The sequence below is a fragment of the Ovis canadensis genome, chromosome 21, assembly GCF_042477335.2.
Source record: "Ovis canadensis isolate MfBH-ARS-UI-01 breed Bighorn chromosome 21, ARS-UI_OviCan_v2, whole genome shotgun sequence".
In the NCBI taxonomy this organism is placed as follows: Eukaryota; Metazoa; Chordata; class Mammalia; order Artiodactyla; family Bovidae; genus Ovis; species Ovis canadensis.
In genome coordinates this window covers 62620182-62637579 of record NC_091265.1, presented here as the reverse complement: position 1 = coordinate 62637579, position 17398 = coordinate 62620182, and the positions used below count along the sequence as shown (strand labels likewise).

At 58.0% G+C, this 17398-nt stretch overlaps 1 protein-coding gene across 14 annotated transcripts in view; it reads right to left on the bottom strand.

Annotated features, from left to right (window-relative positions):
• Positions 1 to 10695: 10695 nt before the first annotated feature.
• The window catches only part of TPCN2 (two pore segment channel 2), a 31543-nt gene continuing 24840 nt past the window's right edge, over positions 10696 to 17398 (bottom strand). For 4 of the 14 annotated variants that reach the window (XR_011251934.1, XR_011251932.1, XM_069566565.1 and 1 more), the window contains 9 exons: positions 16976 to 17075; positions 15015 to 15086; positions 14072 to 14205; positions 13852 to 13925; positions 13281 to 13362; positions 13111 to 13193; positions 12686 to 12767; positions 12263 to 12357; positions 10696 to 11493 (listed from right to left, as the gene is read on the bottom strand). Coding sequence is in view for 6 of the 14 variants with exons in the window: in XM_069566565.1 (XP_069422666.1) it covers positions 11415 to 11493; positions 12263 to 12357; positions 12686 to 12767; positions 13111 to 13193; positions 13281 to 13362; positions 13852 to 13925; positions 14072 to 14205; positions 15015 to 15086; positions 16976 to 17075 (801 nt within the window). In the remaining 8 variants the exon portion in view is untranslated. Of the gene's footprint in view, positions 11494 to 12262; positions 12358 to 12685; positions 12768 to 13066; positions 13194 to 13280; positions 13363 to 13851; positions 13926 to 14071; positions 14206 to 14569; positions 14748 to 15014; positions 15087 to 16975; positions 17076 to 17398 lie in introns of those variants that run through there. The other 10 variants (XR_011251931.1, XR_011251930.1, XR_011251936.1 and 7 more) reach the window with 4 other exon arrangements.

Below are 17398 nucleotides of genomic sequence, written 5' to 3'. Positions count from 1 at the left end.
CACCTGCACCCCAGCGCTGGGGCATCCCACGGTCACAGCCCTTTGGACTCAGAAACGATTGACAAAGGAGTCGGGTAAACCAGCTCCCCGGTTCTTACGATCCTTTATCCTCCTGAAACTAGAAAGTGCCCAGAGGGGGAAGAGTTGGATTCACAGCCCTCCCCCATCTGCCAACACCACTTCCTGTCCTGGGGCTCGGGGCCACTGGAGGGCCGTACCCCATGACCGAGGACCATGCACTGAGGCCAAGGCAGCCTGGAGGCACCCCCAGCCTCCAGTCGGGGGGTGGGGGGGCAGGAACACCTGAGGCTTTCCGGGGCCAGGTGTGGGTGAAGGGGGAATGCGCGGGGACCCTGGGGTGAAACTGCCTGAAGATCTGTCCAAAGGGACCAGGGGAGGACGAGGGTCTCCGGCAGCGAGCGTCGTGTCAGAGGACAAGCAGGGCGCCTGTCACAGGAGGCAGTGCCCTCTCCGTGATGCCATGGGGCAGGAGAGAGGAGGGCACACCAGCCCGTGCCATCCTGCCCTCGCTCACAAGGTCCTCTGTGCCCGCCCCTGCTGAATGGTGGGACACCCAGGAGGACTTCGGAGCCTGACCTTCAGAGCCAGAGTCTTACCTTCCATCCATTCTAAATGGGGGGCCCATGACATCTTGGAGAGGCTCAATTGTCTGTGGGCCTGGGTGGGCCCCTCAACCCCGCCCATGTCCAGGACTGGACCCTATCTTTCTCCTAAGCGAAAAAAGGAGCTCGTGAAAGCTCACGGGGATAGGGAGGTGGCAGATGAAACCTCCAGAGAGGGGAGCCCCTGGCCTCGGTGACCAAGCCCAGGAGCCTGGACTCTGTCCCCAGCAGTGGAGGGGAGACTTCGAAGCATCCAAGTACAGGTGACGCCCCAGGTAAGACCAGGTGCCCAGCACTGGGGCAGGGGGACTCCAGAGGAAAGGTTCAGCCCTTCCGGGGGGAGCACACCTGAACCCCTCCCTGCCTCAGCCGCCCCCGAGCTCAGGGTGACAGAGTGCTCACCAAGCAGCCCATCGACAGCTGAGGACACGAGAGAAGTCAGTGATCCACCGAGACCCACAGTCTCTACGCTTGAGCCAAGGGCTGGAAACCCGGAGCCAACAACCCGGGAACCCGTGGCTGCAGCCGTGAGGACAGAGGACTGAGGGGGGCTCCGGGCCAGCCCCGGGCCCGCCCTCTGCCTTGCCACTGGTGGGTGGGTATGGGTTGCGCCTCAGTTTCCCCACCTGCAAGGGACAGTGAGCCCCGCCTCCAAGGAGCTCAGAGATGGAGCCACGTGCCTGCAGAGTAAGTCCTGCACCAGAGTTGGCACAAGGGCCTCCTCCAGCCACCCGCCCACCTCCTTTCCCAGCGAAGGAAGCAGGGTGCCAGGAAGCCCAGGCCAGCGTCAAGGTCACGGCAGGCGGCCAGCGGGGGCGCACACCCAGGCTGGGATTCTGGCTGCCCCGGGCTCCCCTGAATGGCAGCCAAGACGGGAGAAAGTCACAAGCAACCCAGCCTGTGCCCCAGAGCTCGCCTGTCACCTGCGTGCCACCTCCCGCCTCCCGTGGTGACACGCGGAGCCTGCCGCGGCCGTGCCGACGCTCCTGGTCCTGCAGATTGCATCTGACGCTGCAGCATCGGCTCTCTGCATCCCCCCCGTGATGTGCGGGCTTCCCAGGTGGCTCGGACGGTAAAGACCCCGCCTGGCAATGCTGGTAGACACAAGAGACACGCGTTCCATCCCTGGGTCGGGAAGATCCCCTGGAGGAGGGCCTGGCAACCCATTCCAGTATTATTGCTGGGAAAACCCCACGGACAGAGGAGCTGGGGGTGCTGCAGTCTACAAGGTCGAACAGAGTCAGAACACGACTGAAGCGACTTAGCAGGCACGCTGACAGATGGGGGGATGGAGACAGAGACAAGCCCAGTAAAAGAGGCGACACCTTCACCCCGTGTGACCAGGAGCAAGTGACTCAGCCTCTCTGGGCCCTCGGGCCACCCCCGCCAGGGGTGCCACAGCCAAGGCCGCCTGAGGATTAAACAAGACAGCACACTGCTGCGTCAAGCGCTCAGAAAAGCGCCTGCAGTGAGCAGCCCCCAAAACAGCGGCTCTCCTTGTTCCTAATGATCATGATCGCTGCTACTGATTCTCGGGAGGGTCCCTTGAGGGACATGCAAGGCTGACACCCACTGTGTGCGCTGCTTCCCAGAACTGATGGGAGGTGACTGCACATCGCCACCCCTCGGGCCCCCACCCCAAGCCCTGAAACTCACGGATGACCAGACCAAGGCTGAGGGTGCTGCTGCGGGTAGGGGCTCACTTCCCAGGAGACGGGTCTGGTCTGAGGCTGGGAGTTGGTGGGTACCCGGCAGCTCCCCCACCCAGCCCAGCCCAGCCCCGCCCAGCACGCCACTCCCCCACCCCCAGGCTGGTGAGGGACCTGGCTCAGCAGCAAGAAGCCTGCTGCCTCCTCCGGCAGAAACTTTTTCCCTTTTCCCACGGGCTGCCAGGAGGCTCAGAGCTGGCCCAAGCATCAGCTGCACACCAATACCACAGGCCCTGAGTGCAGAGGAGATAGTGGAAGCATCCCACTGTGGGCAGGGGGAGCCCTGAGGGGGTGGGCAGCAAGGGGATCCCAGGACTGCGGAGCTGGGATGTGAGGCTGGAGCCCAGCTCTCCCCACTTCGCGCCCAGGGGCCCTTAGTGGGGGTGCGGGACCCCCGAGACTGGGCGGGACCCTAAGAGTCCAGTCAGCTGCCCACGGCCAGTCATGTGGTCTGCACACGGGCCTGAGCCAAGGATGGGCAGCCTGGACCCTCCCGACCAGGACATGTGTCCGGTTGAGCTGGAATCTCCCTGAACCCTCTGCCCAGAGAGGATGGATTGGACAATTCTGACCACCAGGAAGAGGTTCTCTCCATAACGGCCCCCTCCCAAAAGGTTGCTTTTTAAAAATTCACAGAGACCTCCCTAATGCTGGGAAGGATTGAGAGCAGGAGGGGAAGGGGGCGACAGAGGATGAGATGGTTGGATGGCATCACCGACTCGATGGACATGAGTCTGAGCAGACTCCAGGAAATAGCGAAGGACCGGGAAGCCTGGCATGCTGCCGTCCATGGGGTGGCCAAGAGTCAGACACGACTTAGCAGCTAAACACCAACCAGTAGTTAAGAATCTGCCTTGCAATGCAGGGGACGTGGGTCCAATCCCTGGTCAGGAAACAAAGGTCCCACATGTATCAGAGCAACTAAGCCCGCACGCTTCAACTAGTGAATCCATGCTCTCCAACAAAAGATCCCGCGTGACACAACAAAGATCCCGCGTGCCTCAACTAAGGCCAGACACAGTCAAATAAACAAATAACTTTTTAATTTAAAAAGCAAAAATTGATCAACAACAGCTCTGCGTGCTTGTTGCTAAAAGAAAGCAAACTGGAGATGAGGAGGAAAGTTCCCTATGTGTGGTCACCGAACCAGCAGCGGCATCACCCGGTAACTGTTAGAAGTGCAGGTTCCTAGGCCCCCAGATGGCATGTGGGTGGGGCCCAGGACTGGTGCTAACCAGGCCTCCTCCAGGGGATTCTGAGGCCCCAGGAGGTCAGAGCCAGTGGCCGAGACCCCTGCCCGACGCCCAGCCCTCGGCAAGCACCAGGCTTCAGAAGCGGGTGCCGCTCAGAGTGGCTGCGGGTATCCAAGGCTCCTGTCTCCCCACACGTCTTCGTGCCCGCTAACCGCGATGGAAAAGCAAAGTTGGAGGGCGGGTCTGGCAAGTCTGGCTCACCTGGCGACAGGTGTTGCGGGGCCCAGCCACGGATTAGGCAACTGCTGTGGGATCCGGGGCAGCGGCCGGGACCCGCAGGTGTGGGCTGACTGCCCGGGGTGGCTCCGGTTCTGTTTCCCAGGAGAATAACTCAGCCACATGCTGGGGGGCGGGGGGGAGGAGCTGGGTGGTGTGGCCTCTACCAGCCACTTTGATGTGGGGGGTGTCGTGCGCCCCACGCCCCCTTCTTTGGTTTTTAAGAGCAGCGAAGGCGCCTGCCTTCCCATTTTTTTGTTTTAAGCGAGGAATCGGTCTAACGTTTTGATAAGAACCACCAATTATCAGAAAGGCAGGAAACCAAACCCTGGCCATTTTGGTGAAAGACAAGATTCGGAGCAGACCACATGAAAGGCCCAAACTCACCTGCCAGGGCTCGGCTCTGAGGTTCCAGCGACAGATCGGGCCTGCACTCACACCCCGTCCAGCTGCCGGGGCTGGGGGGCGGCCTGTGGGCAGGGCCTGCGAGAGGACCTCAGTGGCCGCTGTTGCTCCCACGAGGACCCTGGGCCTGCGGGGCTGGAGGATACTCACAGATGCTGCCCAGGACCCCAGAAGCACGCAGATCGCCCAGCTGGCCCCTACGCCCTCGCCACCTCCCTCTGCCATCATCCAGGGGTCACACCTGTCCCGCACCCACAGCCAAGTGACTGCCGTGCCCATCCTCACTCCTGTGGCACTGGGTGCTGCCCGGCTGGCCACACAATTTCCCCACATAAGTAACTGACCTTCTCCTGACCCCACTTCAGTGCAGGTCCGTCACTCAGTCGTAACTGACTCTTTGTGACCCCATGAATCGCAGCACACCAGGCCTCCCTGTCCATCACCAACTCCCAGGACTTGCTCAAACTCATGTCCATAGAATCAGTGATGCCATCCAGCCATCTCATCCTCTGTCGTCCCCTTCTCCTCCTGCCCCCAATCCCTCCCAGCATCAGGGTCTTTTCCAATGAGTCAGCTCTTTCCGTGAGGTAGTCAAAGTATTAGAGTTTCAGCTTTAGCATCAGTCCTTCCAATGAAGACCCAGGACTGATCTCCTTTAGGATGGACTGGTTGGATCTCACAGTCCAAGGGACTCTCAAGAGTCTTCTCCAACACCACAGTTCAAAAGCATCAATTCTTCAGTGCTCAGCTTTCTTTATAGAAAAAAAGAAAGCTGACCGCACTGCCCTCCGATGTCACCCCCTTCTCTGCTCCCCTGGGCAGCCAATTCCTGGGGGAAGCCACCCACACCCTTCATCTTTCACTCCCCTCCTCTTTCCATCTTTCTTCATTATATTCTAATATGACATGTGGCTCATATATAAAAGAATACTTGGGGCTTCCCTGGTGGGCCAGGGGTTAAGAATTCGCCTTGCCATGCAGGAGATGTGGTTGGATCCCTGGTCAAGGAATCAGATCCCACATGCCGCAGAACAGCTAAGACCACGAGCTACAATAACAAGATCCTGCATGCAGCAACTAAGACTCAACATGGCCAAATAGATTAAAAAAATTTTAAAGAATGTTTGCAAATGTGTGTCCATTATAAAAGGCTTCTCAGGTGTCTCGGCAGTAAGAATCCGCCTGCCAAAGCAGGAGATGCAAGAGATGTGGATTTGATGTGTGGTCTGGGGAGGTCCCCTGGAGAAGGGAATGGCCTCCACTCCGGTGTCCTTGCCCGGAAAATTCCATGGACAGAGGAGCCTGGCGGGCTGCATGTAAGTTCAATTACATGCCCACTGCATCCAGATGGGCCTTCTCACCTTGCCCCTGTCTCCCTGGACCCAACCTCCTGGGGCCTCATATTTCACTTTTAAGTCATCCTAATGCCCACGTGTACATGCCCACACTATAGTGTTTAACTGCGGTTTTGAATTTTGTAAGTAATATGATGCCACGTGGAGTCTTCTCAACACTGTGCTTCTAAGACTTGATCATGAGGTTGTTTGTGGCTGGAGTTCACTGGGTTCGGTGCTGTATAATATTCCATGGTGCATACAATGCTACTGGGGGCGTCTGTGTTGTGTACAGCTCTCTGCTGGACTCCCTTTGCCCTTTTGGACACTTTACCACCTGTCTCATGTGGACAGGCTATTTCCCTTGAGTGTGTTCGTAGCAAGAGAATGTTGTTGCTGTTGCTGTGTTAGTCATTCAATCATGTCCAACTCTTTGTGACCCCACGGAGTGCAGCCCACCAAGCTCCTCTGTCCATGGGATTCTGCAGGCAAGAACACTGGAGTGGGTTGCCATGGCCCTTTCCAGGGGATCTTCCTGACTCAGGGATCAAACCCAGGTCTCCAGCATCACAGGCAGGTTCTTTACTGTCTGAGCCACCAGGGAAGCAGGGGAATAGTGTCTGTCATATTCCACTAAAACGAATAAAGTGAAATGGTTTTCCAAAGAGAGCTAGACCTGTTCGATTTTGACCTTGTAGTGACCGTGAAATGATGGCGGTGGTGTCGCTCTATGCCTCACTTATCATTCGTGACATCACATTCCTGCCACGCTTCGGAGTTTGTTTTCCTGTGAAAAGCCAGTTCAAGCCCCTTTTTTAAAATTAACTTGTCTGTATTTTCCTCGCTATCTTGTAGGGGCTCTTTATGTGGTCTAGAGACAAGTCCTTGATCAGTTATATCTGTTTCACATACCTTCTTCTGGTTGTGCCCTGCCTACTTTGTGGTATCTTTTAAAGAAAGATGTTCTTGATATGACTGTATTCATTTGATCAATATTTCCTTTTCTGTGTTGTCTTCTAAATGTTGAAAAGTTCACCCTTTATATCTAATGCCTTAATCCAGGTGGGATGTATTTTGTGTTAAGTGTGAGACCAGGACATAATTTCACTCTGTTTTCCACATAGACTGGAATTCCCAGCATTTCCTGGGTAACCTATCCTGTCCCCGTGATTCTCTGCTGTGCACTGAATTTCTATGAATGCGCAAGGCTGTCTGTGGGCTCTGCATTCCATTCCATCTGTCCATCTGTCCATCTGTCCCGCACCAGCGTCAGGCCATCCTGGCTACCACATACCGAAGTATACCGAAGTGCGCGCATGCTAAGTTGCTTCAGGGACGTCCAGCTCTTTGTGACCCCATGGACTGTAGCCCACCAGGCTCCTCGGTCCACAAGATTCTCCAGGTGAGAATACTGGAGTTGGATGCCATTTCCTCCTCCAGGGGATCTTCTCAACCCCAGGGATCAAACCCAGGTCTCTTACGTTTCCTGCATTGGCAGGAGAGTTCCTTACCACTAGCGCCACCCGAGAAGCCCCAAGAGTAACAAATAGAAGTAACTTAGGTGTTTTTTGCATGTAAGTTTCATGTCATTTTTCAGTCAGTTCTTCCATCAATTAGATTCACAGCAAAAGAAAACCAGCACATTCTCTGTTCAAGCCTACAATCACAGATTTTAAAGAAATGGTATAGTTTTCCTATACAGGCCTTGACCATCTCTTGCTCAATTTAAGGACCTTGAAGATTTTACTCTGATTCAAGTAGTACTTTTTATGGTGTCTTTTAAAATAAACTTAGGACAGATTGTTGCTAGTGTTTAGAAAAACAGTGGACTTCAGTGTATTAATCTTACGATAAACCATCTTGCTGAATTCTTACCACGTTTGATAATTTTAGATTTTCTAGCTAGACGATCACCTTATTTGTGAATAAAGTTACATTGCTTGTAGTTCTATTTATTTACTTCTTTAACCATCTGGAAAGCTCTTTCCTGGAGGTTTCTGATCCGGGTGTCCACAGAGCACTAGGTGGGGTAAGGAGGACATCTCTGTGGGGGCAGGGTGGCAGTGGTGATGGAGACTAGTTATTTACGGGGAAATTGATCGAGTGAGTGCATAGATTAAGGGAAATGGGAATCATTCTGAGAAAAATGCTTAATAGCTGTGGAAGGGGAGAAATCGGAGATGCTGGTTGAAATCAGAGGGATTGGTGTAGTTTAGCAGTCAGTACAACAGAGATGGATAGATAGAGATAGATTAGATAGAGAGACAGACAGATGAGCGCATCGATTCCCCAGCTCTGTCCCCTGAGGGAGTCTGGGTGCAGCAAAACCTCAACGGCAGTGAGCACATCTCAGAACCACACCTTGGTTCCTAAAGCTTTTCTCACTTAAAGGAACAGGGGTCCTTGGAGAAATGGCTCGTACCAGGGCTGGGAGATGGAAGGTACAAGATAGGCCTGAAATACCTTTTCATGTCAGAAAGGAAAAGAAATGTTCAAAGGACAGTAGGTACATAGCTAACGAACACAAAAGCTAGGGTGAAGGCCTTTCCCCCTGCCAAAATGATTTGAGCTTGAAATAAAATCCAGTAACAGACTATAACCCACTGAATAAAAGAAACCATGATCCACACAGATGTAAGCAGGGCGGGAGAAGAAAGCTGAGTGAGAAACAGGATATTCACACGGGGTCAAAGCTCCTCCCCTACTCATTCATCACAAATGGAGAACAAGTTACCTTATACGAGGCAGCCTAGCATCCACCACCCCAACCAAGTAGGAAGGCTGCCATCAGCCGTGGAAAACAAAAGCTGCACACCACCTGCCAGAATGCACTCCTGCGGTATTCCTGCAAGGACCGCAGGACCTGCAGTGCATAAGGAAACCTCACAAAAACCCAGTTTGGGAGCCATGCTATTATCACTGGCTGCTCTTCAAAGCTTTTGAGGTTGGGACTTCCCGGTGAGCCAGTGAATAAGGCTCTGCTCGCCCACTGCAGGGGGCCCGGGTTTGATCCCCAGTCAGGGAACCAAGATGCCACATGCCTGAGCTAAGACCAGCACAGCCAAATAAATATTTTAAAAGTCATCTGTCCTGGGAGATCGTAGACATGACCTCAGCACCTCCAGTGGGAAGCTGGGGTCACAGGAAGTTCTTGAGCTAGATGCCCAGGTGTGAACCTGCTCCTGCCAACCCCAGCCCTCCCCTGCAGATCAGGAAACCAGCTCACAGCCGAGGCTCCAGGCAGCTGGTGGTCCCAAGCTGGGTGGGGCGAGAAGTGAGACACAACACCTCCTCCGCCAGATGGGGGCTGCACATGCCAGCTGGACTAGACTCCAGCCCCAGATCAGCCTTCACTTCAGCCCTAGCTCTTTTAGACAAAGGTTCTGAGGCTGACATCACTTGACGCAGGGAAACAATATGCAGAGGTGCCCCAGCCAGCGGTCACGAGGCACCAGCACAGTGGGACCAGCGCCAGCTTCAGTCACTCCCCCCCCCGGGCAGAGCCAGCCTCTCTGGACAGCCCTGTCCCCGCGCCCAGCGTGGGTTGTCTGGAGTGATCTGCTGAGTGACAGGCTAACTACAGGGGGCTTCTTTGCACACAGGCCATGGAATGGGGAGGTGGCGGACCCTCAGGGCTGGGACCAGCCTGAGGACAGGGCAGCGAGCACACTGCCCACTAGAACTAGGCCTGGGTGGACAGGCTTGCAACCCGGTGAGGCCAGGCCCCAGCCTTGTGCCATGAGAGGGCCAAAGAGGCAGCAGGTCTCCAGGGGTCTGGGGGAAACAATGAGCTAACCCCTGGGGATCACGTGTGCGTGCATGTTAAGTGAGTTTAGTCGTGCCTGACTCTAGCCTGACTCTAGCCTGGCAGGCAGCTCTGTCCGTGGGATTTTCCAGGCAAGAATACTGGAGTGGGTTGCCACTCCCTCCTCCAGGGGATCTTCCCAGCCCAGGAATCAAACCCAGCATTGGCAGGTGTGCCACCTGGTTAAGCCAGGGATCACAGCGTTAAGCTGACAGTCATTTGAACCTGAATCCACCACTAGATGGCGCTCAGACCTTGAGCTGGGGTGGAAATACACTGGGCAAACAAGGCAGCCAACCAAGCTGGGTATGACTTCAAAACCACTGTTCCGCAGAGGTCTCCCCACCCAAAAACCAGCCTTTCAGGAAGGCAGACTGCACGAGGAGCAAGCCTGGGAGAGACCTCACTACCCCCAGAGGTCCCCTAAACCTGAGGAGCATCAGATGAATACCCAAAATTTCAGATAAACTCTGGGGTCAGAAACTACAAGGCAGTTAATACACAAAACACTACCAGGAGTTAGAACACCTCAAGCACTGGGGTTTGCAGCCATTTTAGAAGTTCCTTTTTTTTAGCTGAACTTTCCTCTCATCCCATTTCCCAGACAAGCTGGGGACGACGGGGATCACTTCCTGCAGCAGAGTCAGCATCCATGCCCTGGTTTCCCCCTGGGGCTCATGGCAGACATCACTAATAGATCCTAGCACCCCTTCCCACGAAGATTCCAATCCTTCTCAACAGGCCTTCTGGGTGCTGCCACCAACAAACCACTCGAGGCGGCCCTTGAAATGAGAATCCTGTTTATCAATCTGGATCTTCGATGGACCAAATGGCAACGTGGCCTGCCACACACTGCTCGCTTTCCCCTCCTCCCCACTCCAGCCCCGTCACACACAAAGTAGGGCCATCCCTGACTTACATGTGTCTTTATGCAAATTAGAAAGAGGGTCCCTCTTATGGGGTAGACAGCCAAAGCCAGGACACATTTGTAGCTGGCTACTCTTGTGCAGTGCACAACCTATACGACCATACCTGGGGCAGCAAAAGCCCTAGCAATAGTTTTCTTAAGCTTTGATTACAGAGGCATCCACTTCAAACAGAGTATCTCAAACACACTGCCCACCTTTCTGCTCTGAGATTTGTTTTAGAAATCTTTGATTTTGATAACTAACCATTTGGGCCACTTTTTTTCTTCCTTCACTTTAAATTCCTGCTCTTATGTTTTAAATCCACCAAGAGTGAGTCCCCTGAAACCCTCAATCCCAATAAAAGCAGAACCCCAGGCCCATGGTCTCTCTCCACCTGTGACCTCACTGTATGGGCCCAGGTGCAGTAGGTAATTTCCAGGTCTTGTAGATAATAAATCTTTATTTTTTTTCAGTTTCCTGACAGCTGTTGCTGAAAGGCTTCTTGCGAACACAGTAAGAACCACGAGGGCTGGTCTGGCCACAACACTGGTTTCTGACTGGCTGAGCCCTGCCAGCCCCGCTCCACAGAAGCAGTCCGTTCCAGTAGGCAACAACCTCACGTTTCCTGAGGCCTACTGATAAGGATGACTGGCATTCTCACCCAGAAGGAAACACACTCGATCACACTCACACGAGCCGTAAAACAATAAAACAACAGCCCAGCTTCCTGTGTAAAACCAGGATCCCAAGCTTCATGCCCCAGAAAGCTGCCAGTCGGCCAGTGTGGGCCTTGCGCGGGCCCCCGGTCCCTGAAGGCCACCAGCAGCAAAGGCACCACGGAAACGGCAGGGCGTGAGGCAAAGGCCGCTGCGTCTCCTTTCACACGTCAGTGGTCCCTGTTGAGTCACCCGCTGTACTTAGAAAAGGAAGTCCCTCGGAAGCAGCTTATAAAGGAGAGTGGCGCGAACAGCGCCCAAGGGGCTGCGGAGCGGTCCTGCTCGGCTGCGAATCAGGGCCTGCGCCTGTCCAGCCTCGGTCCGCGCAGCGGCTCTGCCCAAGGGGAAGGCCCCTCCTCTGGGCCGCGGCCGCCTCCTCCTGGGCCTGAGAGCCTCCCGAGGCCCCCTGGCCGCCGGCCGCCGCAGCCGGGAAGGCGTCCGGATGTCACCTGCACAGCTGCAGGTGCGGGTGGCGGCTCAGCTTCTCCACCAGCTCCTCCTCCGTGGGCTCCTCCAGGACGTCCCTGCGGAACGGGGGAGACGATGGACGGGGCTCCCTGGGCGCCTGCAGGGGAGCAGGTGTGCAGGGACGACGGAGAGGCCTCATCAGCGCTTCTCGGGACCAGGAGCTGCGCGGAACCACCCGCAGGGGGCTCGGGTCCACCTCTGGGATGTCTACGGGGTGTCCCTCAAAGGCCGGGAGAAGCCCACTCTGTGCGGTTGCGACACACACAGACGCTCAGGGAGGGCGGTGCGGCCGTCGCCCCTCTGAGCCACCAAAGGAACAAGCTCCAGGTTACCATGGGAAAGAGGGGCCGAGGTTTCACTCCACCCACCAACAGGGTCACCTGGAGGCTAACGGCACCTGAGGAGGCTTCCCTACGTACGCTCATGGTGAGAGGAACTCAGCTCCACGGCAGGAGGAGGTCCCACAGGGAGCACCTGCCCACTGCCTCCCTCCCTCTCGGCCCCGCCTCTCGCCCCACGCCCCGCCTCCCGCCCCACCCTCCCTCCTGGCCCCGCCTTCCGGCCCAGGCCCTGCCCCACCTTCTCAGCCCCGCCTCCCGCCCCGCCCCCCTTGTCAACCCCGCTTCTCCTCCTACACAGCGTCCTTTCGCCCCACCTCCTGGTCCTGCCCCACCCCCTCTCAGCCCAGACTCTTGCCCCACGCCCCGCCCTCCCTCTTGGCCCACCTCCCGCCCCAGGCCCCACCCTCCCTCTCGCCCCGCCTCCTGCCCCAGGCCCCACCCTCCCTCTCACCCTGCCTCCCGCCCCGTGCCCGCCCCCACGCACCTGAACGGGAGCTCCTCGGTCATCTCAGAGGTGTCCTCCAGCTCCTCCGTGAGGGACTGCAGGTGGCTGCGGCGGTCCCACTTGTGAAGGAAGTTCTGGCAGAAGGGACGGAGGGATGGGTGGCGGGTAGGCCCGGGCCCTGCATGAACCGCGCCCGTGCCAGCCTGGCTGAGAAGCTCCCCCTGGATACAGGGACCCGAGGCCCGACAAGACCCCCGGCGGCTACAGGAGAAGTTCCCTGAGGGCCACCCCACAGGTCAAAGGTCAGGAGCCTTCAGGATGAGCGGCCCCGAGGGAGGGCACAGCCGCACCCCAGAGCCATGGGAACCCAGCACAAGCTCTTCGACCAAGTTCTAGGTGAACCCCACCTCATCAAGTTAGAAACTCCAACTAAGAAGAGTCTGGGCCAGGGGTGTCCACTACCTCCAAAATCAGAGCCAGAAACAGGTTGACCCAAATGACCGAAGACACCAGCCACCAGAGCACAAAATACACCTCTGACCACCTGTGGAGAATGAGGAGGCCGGGGGCGCCCCTGAGTCCAGCGCAACCCTCTTCCGGACCCACCGCTCCCTGCTCCAAGTCACTGTTTCTGCCCGAACCCCCAGGCTGGCCCAGCCTGGCCTTTAGGGGCAGTCGGCCAGGAAGAGCGGGGCTGGAGCTCAGACCTGGCCCAGCGTGGGGGCCGTCTGAGCTCTCGGAGCTCCGGGCTGGGCCCCTTCACCCCAGGTCACAGGCCCTCCCAGGAGCCACCTGCTGCCCCACAGGCCCTGCGACCCCAGGAGGTTAGACACAGACGCGCACCCCGCGCAGAGCCGCGGTTGGGGCAGCCAGGCCGAGTCACTCACGGGCCCGCGTAGCGCCGGAAGGCGTCCAGGAACACCTGCCAGTTGTTCACAATCATCACGTCCCACAGAGTGACCAGGGCGGCCTGCAGGGAGCAGACGGGGCTTCCAGGAGGCCGCGGGGAGCAGGGGCAGCGGGTGAGGTACCGAGGGGCAGGGGGCACAGGACTCACTGCAAAGTCATCGAAGTTGTTGGGCCAGTACTCCAGCTGCTCAAAGCTCCCGCAGGGCACGGAACCGTTAACAGAGGCTAGGCTGCGGGGAGGGGTGGGAGGGCACAATCCAGTCAGTGTGGGGGCCGCGGTGGGACACACGCCCGCGTGTCCAGCCCCGGCTCAGCCCCTGCTCTGCATAGACCTAGCGGGCCCTTGAGAAAGGGGGACAAAGAGGACATGCCCCCCCAACCGAGGAGGTGCCGAGGGCAGTGAGGCCAGTGCTGTGGACACACGGGCAGATGCGGGTGGGGGAGGGCTGCACAGTTTACGCCAAGTCCTGGACATCCCTTTTGCAGCAAGCAGCCTGGGCTGCAGGTCAAGAAAGGGGCCCAGGGTCAGGGGTCATCCTCAGTTCAGATTCTAGAGGGCTGCTAGAGCGGGGGTGGGGGAGAAGAGCAGGGAGACCAAGTAAGAAAGGGGACCCAGGAGGTCCCTCCTGGGGAGCTGACCCCACAACCACCTCTGAGGCCTCACCCTGGCTCCAGCGTCCCCAGAGACACTCCCCCTACACCCCCAGGACCCAGCTCACCTGCTGTTTCTAGGAGCCACGACGACGCCCCGGAACAGGCTGATGCCAATGATGGCAAAGACGTAGTAAATCACCTGGGGAGGCAGGCGGGCTGTTGGTGTCGCACGCCTGCGGGGGCCCCACACAGCCAGGCAGGGCCTGCTGGGGTCCACATGCCAGCAGGGGTTTCTCCCCAGGGATACGGGGACTCTGCTCCCAGGCACCCCTCCTGGCCACCAACCTGTCCCAGAGGGAAGCCCTGGGGATACACGGGAGCCTGGGGGGAGAGCTGGGGCTGTGAGCCCTCCTCCAGGGCAGGTGCAGCAGAAGGCGGGCCCCACGGAGAACTGGGCAGCGGGGGCCGCAGAAGGCATCCTGGGAAGAGGGCCAGGAGTGGCCACGCCCCTCTGGGAGAAGCCTACCGCCCTCCCCACGCTCAACAGCAGGCGTCTGAGACGCACCCCTGGGCAGCTGTGTGCCACAGTCAGAGAAGCGGCTGCCGGCTGCCCCTGACCCGTCGCTAATGTGTCTGGGGGGCGGAGGACGAGGCGCACCCCCAGGCTAACCCAACCCCTCTCTGGACCTGTTTCCTCCACAAGGCAGACTAGGGCCTGCGGGCAGTGCCTGAAGCAGCTCCCCTGAGCACCCCATGACAGCCCCAGGAGCCCCCTGGTGTCCACAACAGCAGGGTTTCATCACCCTCTCTCCTTACTGCCAGGCCTCGTGACTAGAGCATTACCCGGGCCCCCTGCTCAAGGCCTGGCTCGGGGAGCGCCTGGCCCAGGGTAGGGTATATCGAGATTCTCTCAGCAAAAGCAGCTGATCCTCAAGCAAGGATGGCTGACCACTCACGGGCCTCGTGGGTCCCGGGGGTCCCTGGTCCCTCTGTTTTTCATCTTCTCAGTGTGGCCTAGGGCCTAGGACACATGAGGGATTCGGAAGTGACCAAGAGGCTCTCTGGCCTGGGAAGGCGGTATGGTCGGGCCATGCCTTCCACCAGACCACCCCAGCTCCTCTCTCCAGTGTCCTGCCCTGCCCTGGGTTCCCCAGGCCTCGGTCACCCGCTGCCACCTGAATGCAGGGACCTTCCTTCTGAAGGCCGCCACTTTCCACGGAGCTCTAGCTGCCCACCCAGCGGCCTGGCCTTGTTCCCCCGAGAGGCCAGCACGGGTGGCCAGACTCACCACCAGGATCCCGCCGAAGGCCCGCATGTTCTTGATCAGGTCCAGGATGGTGCTGGCCACCAGGGACATCAGCTGAGACGGCAAGAGAGCGGGTGACCTGCCTCACTTGTACACACACATGCACACCCACACACCACCTGTACACACACCTGCACATGCACCCACAGGCTTCACCTGTACACACACCTGCACACAAACACCTGCACACACATGAACATCTGTACACACACTTGCACACCCACAAACACCTGCACACATCCACACATCGCCTGTACACACACCCACACACCCCACCTGTACACACATGCACACCCCCCTCACCTGCACACACACACACCTCACTTGTACACACACACACACCTGCCTCATCTGTACATACACCCACGCCAACCCTCACACTCTCACAACTATACACACCTGCCCACCCCCACACACAAACCCCTATACGCGCAGACACCTCCAAGACTGCTGGTGAAGCCACGATGTGCAGGGCCTTGGCCCACACTGCCCACCGGCCCACGAAAGCTGATCTGGAGGCTCAAGAAAGGCCGACCTGGAGACGGCCAGTCAGCCCTGGGTGACGGGATCTGAGGTGTGGGGCCTCAGAGACCCAGCCAGGGACCCTGATTCACGTGAATCTAAGCCTCAGAGGCCAGCTTTCCAAGCAGCCAGTTTCCCCACTTGGTAAGTCAGGAGAAACAGCACCGGACGCTAGCAGGCAGGAACTCCGCTGTACGTGTGCACACACGTGATTATACGCACATGCGTACATACGTGTGTGTGTAGATGGCCGTGTATCTGTGTGAGCATGCACACGTGTGTATACATGCACTTGTGCTTATTTTGCGCCCGACTGCATGATTATGTGTATGTGTGGTTACACGCATGTGTAATTGTGGTTACACGCAAATGCACCTGTTGGTGTGTGCATGCGTGTGTGTGAGATGATGTGTGTGATTATATGAGGGTGTGATTACGTGTACATGTGTATGATTTTGTGTGTGCTCTGGGTGTGTGTGATCACGTGCCTGTGTGCATTGCACATGTAGGGTCACACAGGTGTGTGTATGGATGGAGGGCTCAGGGCCACAGTCCTCTGCACCCAGGAACCCCTTCAGATGGGAAATACTGCTGGGTGATGACAGGTCACCCCCGGCCAGGCCAGGTGCACAGCTTGGCAGGACGCACACAGGGGAAGGACCTGGACACTCAGAAAGGGGGCAGGCGTCCTCTGGTTCTTTTCTCCTGAGAAGTGCTCGGGAAAGCAGATGGGAGAGACCCATTCTGCCCTGTGCCGGGTCGGGGCTAGGGGGAAGTGTACACTCTGGACACTCAGAAAGGGGGCAGGTATCCTCGGGTTCTTTTCTCCTGAGAAGTGCTCGGGAAAGCAGATGGGAGACACCTGCTCTGCCCTGTGCCAGGTGGGGGCTAGGGGGAAGTGGACACTCTGGACACTCAGAAAGGGGGCAGGTGTCCTCGGATTCTTTTCTCCCGAGAAGTGCTTGGGAAAGCAGATGGGAGAGACACTCCCGCCCGGACCGTCCCCCCACCCCAAAGTTGGGGCTACTCCTGGCGGGAACATTATGAGAAACCAGGGCTCAGAGACAGTCACAAGCCACTCCACTCCCGCACTGGAGGTCCTTGGAGGGGGCACCACTAGCCACCGGCAGCCCATGCCAAGGCCATTCATAAACTCAGGATGCCTGAGGGCACACTGGCCCCACACAAAGGTCAGGGACCCCGAGGAGCATGTGACCTCCCCCGGGTCCCACCGACATCTCCCTGCTGTCTGGGCTGGACGCCCTTATGCTCCCAACCGCCTCCAGCATCGCCCAGCCAGGACGCAAGGCTGGGGCGCATGCAGAGGGACCCCAGGTACTTGGGGGGACGGTGCTCAGCCCCGGTCCCTGCCCGGCAGGCAAGCCCACCCCCAGAGCGAGGCCCGGCAGGCGCCGGTGTACCTTCATGCTGGGGATGATGCGTAGGAAGCGGAAGACGATGAGCACGTTCACCAGCCGCGTCATGTCCCACAGCGACAGCAGACCCAGCATCGCCGGCTTCCTGCAGAGACACGCGGAGGCGGGTTAGCCGGCGAGGGGACGCCGAGAGACGCGCAGTCCAGAGACAGAGACGCAGAGAGAGCCACCAGGGGTGCCAGGAAGTCGCCCCACAGGCGCCACCGACCGGAAGAGCTCCGCCGAGACGAGAGGGCAGAGCCTGGGCCCGCAGCCCAGGGCGCTCATGGCAACACCTCCCCGGGCTCAGCCCCCACGTGGTGCAGGGCAATGTAACGGGAGAACCCTGGGGCTCCAGACGCCCAGCTCCGGCCCCAGCAGAGCTGGCAGAGACGTGGCCCCAGACCCGTCTCCTATCCTCTGACCCTG